The sequence below is a fragment of the Corythoichthys intestinalis genome, chromosome 3 (genome assembly GCF_030265065.1).
Source record: "Corythoichthys intestinalis isolate RoL2023-P3 chromosome 3, ASM3026506v1, whole genome shotgun sequence".
NCBI classification, from domain to species: Eukaryota; Metazoa; Chordata; class Actinopteri; order Syngnathiformes; family Syngnathidae; genus Corythoichthys; species Corythoichthys intestinalis.
This window is the reverse complement of record NC_080397.1, coordinates 13,754,547-13,768,010: the sequence shown is the minus strand read 5'-3', so window position 1 is coordinate 13,768,010 and position 13,464 is coordinate 13,754,547. Positions and strand designations below refer to the sequence as shown.

General features: G+C 41.1%; 1 protein-coding gene across 5 annotated transcripts in view; it reads right to left on the bottom strand.

The window, feature by feature from the left end:
* kiaa0825 (KIAA0825 ortholog) overlaps nucleotides 1-13,464 on the bottom strand; it is a 306,720-nt gene that overhangs the window by 261,953 nt on the left and 31,303 nt on the right. For all 5 annotated transcript variants that reach the window (XM_057831003.1, XM_057831007.1, XM_057831005.1 and 2 more), the window contains 3 exons: nucleotides 12,447-12,635; nucleotides 12,196-12,363; nucleotides 10,147-10,471 (listed from right to left, as the gene is read on the bottom strand). In XM_057831003.1, the coding sequence (XP_057686986.1) occupies nucleotides 10,147-10,471; nucleotides 12,196-12,363; nucleotides 12,447-12,635 (682 nt within the window). The remainder of the gene's footprint in view (nucleotides 1-10,146; nucleotides 10,472-12,195; nucleotides 12,364-12,446; nucleotides 12,636-13,464) is intronic.

Sequence of the window (13,464 nt, the reverse complement as noted above, 5' to 3'; positions counted from 1 at the left end):
ATAGGTCCACGATGTCCTGTGACAGCCGGGGTCCTCTTTGTCAGTTTCAGCCCACTGCTCCCTCAGACAGCCTTATTATGGAGGCGCCCTGCTGTGATTTCCAAATGCGGACGCTGGCACACACACATAAACAGAGCAACCCGAGCCACGGTGGACCTTCCTTGGAGCTCTACAGGAAGCTACATATCCTTCACTGAAGGGTAATGGAACAATACTTGATGTCTCGATTAACTCATTGGCTGCCATTGACAGTGCAGGGTCAGCGCAGAACAGATCTTCACTTTTTGCAACATCATAGAACAGTGCCAAGAACTCCAGACACCCCTCATCATCAATTACATCGATTTCAAGAAAGCTTTTGACAGCATTCACCGAGAATCAATGTGGCTGATCCTCCACCTATGCGGTATACCATCCAAGTACGTCAGCATCTTCACATCCCTGTACTAAAACTCCACCTGTCGAGTGAGAACCACCAGCAGCACAACCGATGACTTTGATATCGTGACTGGGTAAGACAGTGCTGCATCCTGTCACCCTTACTGTTCATTATCGTAGTAGACTTTGTGATGAGGAAGTCTGTTGTCGGGGCAAACCTCGGCATCCAGTGGGGAGGGGACAGACTGGCAGATCTAGACTTTGCAGATGACTTACCTTTACTTCGCAATACCCAAGCTGCACTCCAAGAATTTACCAACAATCTACATAAGCAAGGGGGAAAAGTTGGCCTACATACTAGGATATAAGCCAAGAGAAGTCCAAGGCGATGACCATTGCACAAGACCAAAACCTTCCAGCAGTCACAATAGGCGAACAAGTCATTGAATACATAGAAAACTACACATATCTTGGAAGCAACATTTGAAACACAGGAGATGCAGAAAAAGATGTACGAATCAGAATCGCAAAAGCCGCAGGAGTCTTCCAACGCCTCTGGAACATCTGGGTAGTAAAATCTTATCAGTACATCCACAAAGTTGCACCTCTATATGTCAGTGGTCATCCCTACAGTGACCTACGCCTGCGAGACGTGGATGAAGACAGCCAACTGGGTGTCTTCCACAGATGGTTTCTCAGATATATTCTGAGGATCTCTCAGAGAGACCACATCACCAATGAAAAGTTGATGAGAAGGGCAAGGGCAGCACCTCTGTCTGATATAGTCTCGGAAGGGAGAAGGAGATTACCTGGACATGTAGTCCGACTGCCAAGAGGAAAACCGGCAAGTGTAGCACTGGACTAGGTGCCAGCTTGGGCAAAAAGGAAGAAAGGACAGCCAAAGAAGACGTGGAGACATATACCCAAGGAAGACTTCAGAGAGATGTGAGTCAGCTGGCATGGAGCAAGGAGGGCCGCCAGTGACCGGAACAAATGGAAGGGACTCGTCGCCAAATGTTCCAGGAGGAATGGGTGGAACTAAGTCTAAGAAAGTAAGCCATTGATGGCGAGAGACATCAAATGCATTTGAGCTGGGATGGCTGGCGTGCTTTGGGGGACAATTATGTATCATTTCCTGTTGATTTGGCAAAATTTCAAGGAAGAAGAACAGTTTAAATCGTTTAAAAAAAACAAAATTTTTTCCTGGGTCCTAGTTTAATGTCAATGGGATTTAAAAATTGCAGTCTTGTTAAAAGTCAGATAAAATGCTTTACCTCAATGTTTGGCTAGCTTTTGATAAAGTAGTTGGAATAGACTAACATCCATAAACCCAAACAACCACAGATGCTCAGGTGTACTACATAAAAATTGCTCATGACCAACCCCCCTCTTCCTCACCCGTAATTACACGGCAGCATGCAGTTGCACGTCCCCGGCTGACAGTGTGTATAAACTCAGGCAGAGATATGATCTGGTGAGGAGCTGCTCTTATTAAATATTAACAAATGCCATTCCCAAGTAGCCTCAATCCCCACAAGCACCTCCAATGCCAGGCAGCGATTCAGCCGAGCTTCCTCGCGTCACTACACAACCTCTTTCCCCACTGAATAGGCTGCTGCGCTTTCTCCAAGAAAGAGTTCAAAGAGCGACACGGGACAAGGGGGGAGTATATGCTGGGGGTTAATGTGCTCGGCGTACATGTTCAACTCAATTCCTTTTTTTATCTATGGGGAGCTTCCTACATCGTCAGACGGGGAAATTAGTAAAAGTGGAATTCAAATCAGCTCTATCAGAAAGGGGTTTGAACAGAATTTGAAAAGTTCGCCTTCACCCCTGTGGTCTATTGTTAGGGAATAAATGAGATGTGTGCATGCAGGGAGGTTGCGTGGAAAGTTTTTGATGTTTGTGGAACCATGTGTGCATACTGAAATGCCAAATAGAAATGTGTGTTTTTAAAATAAGAGATAGGAAATGTTTATCTTAAAGGTTTCTTACTATTTGCATGCAATTATAATTACAGTAGCCATATCGGGTTTAAAAATATAAGTGTGTAATTGTGTGTTAAACACTGCAGTCATGGATGTTCCTTTCATATTTCATTGTATGGCAACATTTGTAACACTTTTATAAAACAAGAGGATACAGTATGTTAAGTACAGTGTTTTTCGTATTTTTTTAAGCAAACTGGGATCCTGTTGGTCAAAAACTTACCGTGATTAGAGAATAACAGAAGTAATACCCCAAACTGCTGTCAGACGTAACTCAAAAGAAATTGTGCTCCCAACTGTTATCTAACAAAAACAAACACCTCATCTGTGTCATACTACATTCATATCCTGCAAGATTGACAATAATCCCATTGTTCGTTCTTGAGTTATGGCACAACTCCTTTTCCGACCTCTGTGACTTTTGACCTCATAGCCCCAAAATGTATTTAAATCTTCCATCTTCTTTTAATTTATTCATTTCAAACATATCCTGCCAGATTGATAATAATCCCTACACTCATGGTTTGTACACCTTTTTCATGGCCAAATTCAAACACTTTTTAAGGACTTAAGATCAATTTTCCAGTTTTTTTTAGTACCTTTCAAACAATACCCCAATGTGTTTTTTTATTTCATTTCGTTTTTAACGATCAGGCGGAATTAAATATGCCTTATCACAAATACGCAAACATCTTCCAAAATGTTCTATGCCCCCAGAGGATCGAAAAATTTACTATGAATGGTATTAATTCTGAAACCCCATGGGAGGGTGCGTTCCCAGTGGCATTGAGCGTTTTGTGGCAAACTATGAATGCGTCCTATAGCAGAGCTGCTGGTGTAGTCATAGCATTCTGTTCGGTGGCTGGAGACACACAGTCATGGCCGATGAAACCTTGATAAACGTGCTTCCTTGGAAGTTTGGGACAGTTGAAAAATGAGCTAACGCCTCCAATTGCTATGCTGAATGAGATATCGATGTATGTTTTAGTAGAACTGTAGTTCACAACAACAACAAAAAACTATTCCGTTCAAGCTAAAACTAGTAAAGCTCAGTACAAGGCTATTACAATCTCTCCAACTTACTTAAAGTCAGACTGGCTGTTTTTTTATGCAATAAGGGGAGTCGATCAAGAGGTAGGCAAATTGGCGGAGTCCTGGCGGTGATGAAGACGTGCAAAGTGGCTGCCAGCTGAATTAAACATCGACTAGCAGAGGGGTTGTGGAAGTCGCAGGAAAAACTGTGATAAAAACAGGACGTTGTCATGCCATAAAAGTATTGTACTAAACCACAGCAAATTAACATGTATGCATTTAAATAATAATTTATTTGTATACTGTTCGCTCGATGAAACTCCAAACTACTCATGCATGTGCTCAAATGCACTGTACTTGATGTGATGCGGGATATCAAGGGAAAGCAACTTCATAACGAGCATGCAGCAGCGATGAAGCAATGTTATATTATATACTTCATTTAATAACTTCGATGTTTGGACAGGGTTCTGAGAAATATTGTGTGCCTCACACTTCCAAGCATTTTCAAGGACTTTACGCAAAATTCAAGCATTTTTCAAACCTTGAAAACACCACAGTAAAATCTAAGCATTTTCAAGGACTACAAGGACCCATACAATGTTTATATTTTCTTTTTCTGAAGCAAAAAGTACATGCACAGACCCAGGAATATGTGCTAGTTAAAGTCAAAGGCTGACCAACCTGTGAAGGCGAATCACCTGCCACACTATAGCTATCATACAGTAGAAAACTACAAGAAGACGGGCCAAGACAGGAACGATGGAAAGTATGTGTGATAGAAAATAAGTGAGAAAGATGAAGCAAAAGAGGGTTGAGAGGGCCCTTCACATCTGTCGAGCTACAGTGTCAGCGCCTGCTTTTGAGGCAGTAGGGTTAAAAAGTGAAGGCAGATCTTAGCGTTGAATGCTGTTAAATGGTTCAGTGGTTTGACAGTGGCTGATGCTACACACAACGCTGCTCCCTCGGGAGCCCGCAGAGTCTCCTAGGCATGGCTCTTATCAAAATATACCTACCGCCTGCCTCTACTGCAGGAATTGACAATAACACAGCAGGGGAGGACGGTGAGATCTAAAGAGTCAGCGGATGCTTATGAAAATAGAATCATTTTGGGTTACCGTAGCTGTAATTGTCTTGACAATTATGGGCGAGGCGTACTGTACAGACAGTAAAGTGTGAAAGCAGATTATGCGTTGCCGTTCGAGCAGTGGCTCAATAAGAGCCATGGGCGTTTGGGTGGAGAACATGGGGGTTCTCCAGCTTTTTTCGGGGGGGAAGAAAAGAAAGGGGGAGTGATTACACAAATGTAATCCCAGCTGTAGCCCATGACACGACGTTGCAGCTGATGGTTAAACACACGCAAAAATGTACACACAAACACCTAAAGTGAGCACAAGCAAAACCGCACAATACAGGTCCCCCGTTCCCTTTGGAGCCGTGTTCTGCCTCCGGTGCTACATTTGACGGTTTGTTGAGCGGCACGTAGGTGTGTAGCCTCCGCTACGTTACGTGATCAAACAGGCCGACTGACGCATGGCCAATTATCTTGGCTGCCTCCTCTCATCTCACGTTTAAGCGGAGGGGAAGGCGAAAAACCAAAGCAAGAGGAAGAGACAGAAGGAAAAGGCGAGGCAAGGCTGCCGGCGTGTTTATCCAAGAATGGCAGATGTAAAGACGCTTTTCGCGCTGTTCCACAGGGAAACTGACATGTGCACAATTTTTGAAAAAGTAAACAATGGCTCACACGCTTTAGATTTTTTTTTTTTTTAAGTGGCATAGCCTTATCGTCAGCAAGTCCTAAATAAGTCAATATAAAGCAAACAAAGGGAATATGCAGGGAATTAAGTATCAAAAGTACACTTTTCTTTCGTCTCAGGCTATGACGTGGGTGTCAATGCCATCACGCTGACATTTTGAATTTTCCGCCACTCAAAACTCTGCTCAAAGAGGTACTTCACCACTTATTTGTTCTCCTCTTTTCCAACCTTTATGGTCGTAACACCACTTGGAAGGGCGCTTTGAGGCTAATCTCGCATTTGTACACCACTGAATGGAATTGATGTAAAGAAAGTTAGATTGTTGCCATAATGGCATAGTTTGACCTTGGAGATGTTTCAAAGTCTTTACAAGGGTTATCAAAAGTATCAAAAAGTATCAAAGTATCAATACTGAAATATTGTATCCGGATACGATATTTGATTGCAAAAGTATCGATACTTAATTTTTTGTTTTTGCGTGACCGCAGTTTACCAGAAATTAGTTGTCATGTGGGCAACTTGAATTTTGTATTACTCTTGACAGTAATGAAGGATATTTTTACATTTTCCTTGGCTGCCATTGACGGCAATAGACGTTCAATCCATTTTGACCGGTGAAAACGTCTATCGCCGTTAATGTAACTGACAGATGTGCATTCACAGCCAGAATGTGACCCAAAAAACAGGAAGTGGCCTGAAATTGAAGCTAAATCAACCTGAAGTGACCTGGAAATGCCCCCAAATCAATTGGAAGTGACCTGCAGGATATTATAATTTAGTTTCTGTCAGCTTATTGACTGTGATTGACCACGGAATGTTCATTCACTACCACCCATCACACTATAAACAGACTAGACATTACAACAGACAAAGTCATTTCAGCTCACGGGAGATGGATAATTGGACGCCACATGATTGGACATCTGTCATTGTCAATGACACAAAGAGTTCATGAAAAAATACAATATAATTTTGCTATTTTTATTTATGTACAATAAACAATGGTATCGAATTTTGAGTATGTTTTTTGTGTATCGATATCGAGTTGAAAATGTTAGTATTGTGACAACAGTAGTCCTTATAATCATTCTCACAGTACAGTTGAAGATGAACTCTTTCAGTGCTATTGACATCGACTTCATAATTCCATCCATCCATTCATCCATCATCTACCGCTTAATCCGGGGCCGGGTCGCAGGGGCAGCAGTTTTAGAAGGGAAGCCCAGACTTCCCTCTCCCCAGCCACTTCAACCAGCTCCTCCAACAGGATCCCAAGGCGTTCCCAGGCCAGCCAAGAGACATAGTCTCTCCAGCGTGTTCTGGGTCCTCCCCGGGTCCTCCCGTTAGTGGAACATGCCCGGAACACCTCTCGAGGGAGGCGTCCAGGAGGCATCAGGTGCCCGAGCCACCTCAATTGGCTCCTCTCAACGCGGAGGAGTAGCAGCTTGAAACAAAGTCTATCCTGGATGACCGACTTTGTCACCCTATCTCTAAGCGAGAGCCCAGACACCTTGCGGAGGAAACTCATTTTGGCCGCTTATATCCGGGATCGTGTTCTTTCGGTTCTTTCGACCCACAGCTCCCGACCATAGGTGAGGGTAGGAACGTAGATAGACTTGTAAATCGAGAGCTTCACCTTTCGGCTCGGCTCCTTCACCACTACGGAACTGTGCAGAGTGCGCAAAAGTATTGAAAATTAATAATTCTTTGTAAATTAAATTTTGATTATCGTATTTTTTTAACAGAAAATGTGCCCGTTATGTTAACATAACCTAGCTATTAATAGTAACCGCTAATGTTGAAACACAGGCCTTGAGCACCTTCTTCAGGTTTAGTGTGAAAATAACAGGCGAAATAATTTCACACATACAGTGCCTTGCAAAAGTATTCGGCCCCCTTGAACCTTGCAACCTTTCGCCACGTTTCAGGCTTCAAACATAAAGATATAAAATTTTAATTTTTTGTCAAGAATCAACAACAAGTGGGACACAATCGTGAAGTGGAACAAAATTTATTGGATAATTTAAACTTTTTTAACAAATAAAAAACTGAAAAGTGGGGCGTGCAATATTATTCGGCCCCCTTGCGTTAATACTTTGTAGCGCCACCTTTTGCTCCAATTACAGCTGCAAGTCGCTTGGGGTATGTTTCTATCAGTTTTGCACATCGAGAGACTGACATTCTTGCCCATTCTTCCTTGCAAAACAGCTCGAGCTCAGTGAGGTTGGATGGAGAGTGTTTGTGAACAGCAGTCTTCAGCGCGTTCCACAGATTCTCGATTGGATTCAGGTCTGGACTTTGACTTGGCCATTCTAACACCTGGATACGTTTATTTTTTAACCATTCCATTGTAGATTTGGCTTTATGTTTTGGATCATTGTCCTGTTGGAAGATAAATCTCCGTCCCAGTCTCAGGTCTTGTGCAGATACTAACAGGTTTTCTTCCAGAATGTTCCTGTATTTGGCTGCATCCATCTTCCCGTCAATTTTAACCATCTTCCCTGTCCCTGCTGAAGAAAAGCAGGCCCAAACCACGATGCTGCCACTACCATGTTTGACAGTGGGGATGGTGTGTTCAGGGTGATGAGCTGTGTTGCTTTTACGCCAAACATATCGTTTTGCATTGTGGCCAAAAAGTTCAATTTGTGTTTCATCTGACCAGAGCACCTTCTTCCACATGTTTGGTGTGTCTCCCAGGTGGCTTGTGGCAAACTTTAAACGAGACTTTTTATGGATATCTTTGAGAAATGGCTTTCTTCTTGTCACTCTTCCATAAAGGCCAGATTTGTGCAGTGTACGACTGATTGTTGTCCTATGGACAGACTCTCTGCAGTTCATCCAGAGTGATCATGGGCCTCTTGGCTGCATCTCTGATCAGTTTTCTCCTTGTTTGAGAAGAAAGTTTGGAAGGACGGCCCGGTCTTGGTAGATTTGCAGTGGTCTGATGCTCCTTCCATTTCAATATGATGGCTTGCACAGTGCTCCTTGAGATGTTTAAAGCTTGGGAAATCTTTTTGTATCCAAATCTGGCTTTACACTTCTCCACAACAGTATCTCGGACCTGCCTGGTGTGTTCCTTGGTTTTCATAATGCTCTCTGCACTTTAAACAGAACCCTGAGACTATCACAGAGCAGGTGCATTTATACGGAGACTTGATTACACACGGGTGGATTCTATTTATCATCATCGGTCATTTAGGACAACATTGGATCATTCAGAGATCCACACTGAACTTCTGGAGTGAGTTTGCTGCACTGAAAGTAAAGGGGCCGAATAATATTGCACGCCCGACTTTTCAGTTTTTTATTTGTTAAAAAACTTTAAATTATCCAATAAATGTTGTTCCACTTCACGATTGTGTCCCACTTGTTGTTGATTCTTGACAAAAAAAATAAATTTCATATCTTTATGTTTGAAGCCTGAAATGTGGCGAAAGGTTGCAAGATTCAAGGGGGCCGAATACTTTTGCAAGGCACTGTAAGTGAGTCCAGAGTGTAAGTCGCACCCCCGGCCGACTATGACAAAAACTGACTTGTAGTCTGAAAAATACAACGAAATAGATGATAAACGATTAACTACCTACTGATTCCCCGTCCCCTTACAAAACAAAACAAAAAATTAAAGAAATATTTTATTATTTTGTAAAAAAATAAAATAAAATAAAATGAAAGGAATTTACTGTTATTTTTCTCCCGTTTTTTTTTTTTTTATTTAAAAAAAACTATAGATTATAACAGAACTTGGTAAAAAAATTTACATTTATCTGACTTTACTGTTCATTACTAAAAAAAGAAAAGAAAAGAAAAGAAAAGAAAAGAAAAGAAAAGAAAAGGAAAAAATGCTATCAAGAGGCTGAAAAAGGGGATTTGGACAATGTTAGGGTCTCTAAAAGATTTGAATTTGGCTGACAATTTAACTTTGGCAAACACTGATAACACTGCTGAAAACAGACATTCGCCTGAATATAATTAATAAAATCAAGTCCGCACAAGCACGTACCGGTAACTTAAGTAAGGGGCCGCAATGGCAGTCAAGGAGTTAAACACTCGAGATCGAACAATATTGTTTTTTCAGGACCGATACCAATTGTTATTGGTTAGAGGAGCCGATAACAGATTTTTGGGGCCAATAATCATTTGCAGTAAAAGTGTAAAATATGGCGTAATGAAATTTAATACTGCAAATACTGAACTTCAGTGAAATGCGTAAAGCATGTTCATTGAATCACACAAATAGAAAATAATAGCTAATAATAGGCGGTGTGGTTCAGTGGTAGAGTAGACGTTCCCCAACCTCGAGGTTGTGGGACCGATTCTCCGCCCTTATGAGTGATGACGTTGTCTAAGTATTCTTGAGCAAAATACTAAATCCACGTTGCTCCTGGTGCTGCGTCACCAGAAGGTAGAAAGGTGCAATACAAGTGTAAATCCATTTACCATTACCATTTAACCAATAAGAGGACAGAGTGAATACTAGTACTGGAGACAGCAGGCAGGAGAGAGAGACACAGCTGCATCTGAGCCGAAATAACCCAGTTTTAAATTGACTTTTTTCTGAATCCGCAGGTCGGATTAAGATAAAGGGCGATACCGATATACGTCAAATTTCCAAATATCGGCGCCGATAATTGGCCTGGTCTAGCTCTGTTAAACACACATGAAAAGTATTGCGAAATAGCGTGAGGCCTTGACCTCCAGGTTGTTTCACCACTCTTGTTCTTGGCGAACAGAAGAGACTGACTCAAATGGGAAGGAGGAAAGTAATTACAATGGGAATAGTTACTGACAATCAATTTGAAGGATCTTTGCTCAGGGCCTCACACGCAGCAACTAGAATGTAATGGAAAGACAAGGTGAAGAGAAAAAAATCTTTAAAGGTTAACAATAATGGTAAAAGCAATTGAGCACATCTCAACAAACCCTTCAAAACAGGAAGCAAACAATGGAAACAGAAAAACAATTAACCAAAGTGAGAGTAAAACAGCACTTACCAACTGTTGCTCGAGACTTGGATGAATATCTTTTTATCCTGCTGCTGAGCACAGTGTTGTCTCTCAGGGCCGTTTCACATTCTCTTTCCATCAGGGAGGACAATTCACCAGCCATGGGGCGGAGGTAGGATGCATTTAGGAAGCCCAAGATGATGTGTGGCTCGAATACTCTAGGAAGGACGTGGAGGTCTTCTTTGAGGGCCCGAATGAGAGTTGGAATCACAGAGCGGAAGGCAATAGTCACTCTGTCAAAGCCTGATATGCCAGGTCGACAGGAGCACATGGCAGAGTGCAGAAGAGCTAGCATAGCCTGGCCTCTAAGTCCCTGGTTGGGAAAAATAGCAAAAGGGTTCTGTATAGGGATTCAGTGCACTAACATTTATATTGAGAGTGGTTGCATACAATAGAGACTTTAGAGCAGGGACCGATTTAGAAAAATATTGCTGGGGTAGCGAGAGGGGGCAGGAACTTTTCGATGGTGGCAAGTATTTCATGATGATGTAATACATCGATGATTCTTTGGATAATGATATAATATTCTGCTACAATTTGATTCATGGGGCCTTCGATCGATTTAATTTCAAATTATGAACATTTAATACAAACCAGTTTTGATGTGAATGACAATTTTATTAATGAAACATTAGATTTTTACTTTTTTTTGAGGGGGGTATATATTTAATTAAACAGTATGTAAAAATTGTAATCATTTTGCATTTTGATCAAAGTCAATTGTGCTTAACAAATCAATATATAGTCAATATAATATAATATTGACCCACATCAATTGTTACACCCCAGTGTCATCATATAGCAGGTGAGTACACATATTGAATCAGAGTTTGCTAAGAAATCGTATGCAGACACTAGAGAAGTAGCATTTACAAACTGATACAGAGAAATTTTGTTCCATACAATCTATTCTTAATATTATTATAAAGATCCTTACTGACACCACTACTTAATTGATGGCACTAAATGTCAAATTGACAGTTTTTTTCCCCTCATTGGTGCCAACTGGGTTGGGAAGCCCGTTTTTCTTTAGGGTGGCAGTTGCCACCTCATGCCATGTTGGTGGATCTGCCCCTGCTTTAGAGTACATACGCCAAATTCGCGGCCCAGGGCACAAATCCAGCCCGCCAAATCATTTTGTGTGGTCCTCGAAAGTAAATCACACCTTCTTCAAGCCGCCCACGCCCCTCTTTTTACTTTTGCTAAAAAGACATTTCAATAAAATTCCCTTCATTCTCAATGAAAGATTCATACAAGAAATCAGAGAATATTTACACTTTTTAAATGTTTCAAAGGTTAAAAAAATAAAGAGAATATTCAGTTTTTGTTTTTTTAACCGTTTATAGGGCACAAATTTAACTCTTTGGCCGTCACTGACGATGCTAGACATCCAATCCATCTTGACCAGGAGGGTCGGCAGCGACAGTCAAAATGGATTGGACACCTAACGCCATCAATGGCACTACAGTTTGAACATTCACAGCCAGTCTTCACAGTTTAAATGGATTGGACGTCTATCGTTGTGATTGGCAGGCAATCAGTAAATAATTAATATTGTCTTATTTCTCAGATTTAAATTCTGCTTTTTGTTTTTAATAAAAAAATGTCAATACTTAAAAGTAGAAAAATATTTACTGGTTTACCTTTTTTGTTTATTTATTATAAAATCTAAATATATATTTAAAAAAAAAATAACAATGAAAAAATACTAGTATAAGGGAGAATATTTGCTATTATGAGGCTCAAAAAGAAGATTTGAACTATTTTTAAGTCCACAATTTCTCTAAAAAGCAAATTGACAACAAATTTAGTTCTCAATTCACTTGATGAACGACTAGTTTTCGATTAATCGTGGCAACCATAGATATAAGGCATACTAGCCGTCTCAAGAAAACCATAACTAGGATGTGGCCCGTGACAAAAATGAGTTTGACACCCCTGCTTCAGAGAGCGGAAACTATTGTTTTCAAGAACTTGTCAGATGCACAGTTGCTCATGATTGAAGGCTCCAAAACACATGTTCTAAATGACAGTTACCTGGTAATGAGTGCGCACTTCACACTCAGGGTACAAGAAGCACAGCTGCTGCAGGCAGTGAACTCGTTGAGTGTTGGACAAGGCAGAAATGGCGCCACTTTCAGTAGAGAGTCGCTCCAACAGATAGCAGCGGAGTTGAAGCCGGATATCATCCCATGCTACTTGGATCTTTACCGGAAAATGGAAAGAGAGTCATCAATACATTTAATCTAAGACATATTATTTGTACGTATTTTTTTTTGTATTTTTACCTCGGTTGAAGAGTCATCTTTGATAGTATGTATCAAGGCAAAGGGAGAAGCAAGGAGTTGATGATGAGAAAAAGGGGTAGATAAAGATGGGGTGCATGGGAAGCAAATGCCACTCTCGGAAGAGAGGTTGACTAATAGGTGTAGTGTTGCATCCTCTCTTCCTTCATCTTTTGATCTCAGGTAATTTTGCTACAAGAAAGAAACACGCCAATAAAATGACTAAAACATAGACAACAAGTGTATATAAGACATTCCAGTTTCTTTTCAGAATGAATATTTTTTCATGGCTTTCTTGTATACAGGGTTCATACAACTTTTTCAGGCGAAACACTTTGTGAGGACTTTCAAGATCAATTTTCCAGTTTTTGCAACACCTTTTAAACATTATGCCAATGTTTTTCATTGCCCCCCAGAAATAAAATATGGTGCCGTCTACACAAACATCTTCAAAAATGTTCTACGACCCCGGAGCCTTGAGAAATTTACTTTAAAAGGTCCCGATTTTGGAACCCCCTTGGAGGGTGCGTTCCTGGCACGCCCGTTGACAGGGGGGGCAAGCGGGTATGTTATCCCGGGCCTCAGGACCATAGGGGGCCCCTGAATGACCCTTAATTTGTTTTACTTTACATTCACATATTTCTTTTTTATTGAAATCATTGTCTGATTAAATATTATGTTATACTCGATATATACTTAAAAACTTTAACATATTAAATATTTAAAATATATAGTTGTTCCTTTTTTTGCACAACGCCCCCCGCCCTTGCCTAATCAGAGAATGGTTTGACCCCGCTCTGGTGCACTGAAGTGCTACACATATTCTTGTCTTTGCCAGTGACTGTAGCTGGGGGAGAGCAAGCCTTCAGTAAAATGAAAACTATCTACGCTCTACGCTATCTACGCTATCTATAAACTATCTACGCTACACCGTATCACAGGGCAGGCTTAACAACCTAGCCATTGTTACCAAACTGCACTTTATGGTACGTTGCTGTGCTCTCAACTCTGCACCGTAGCG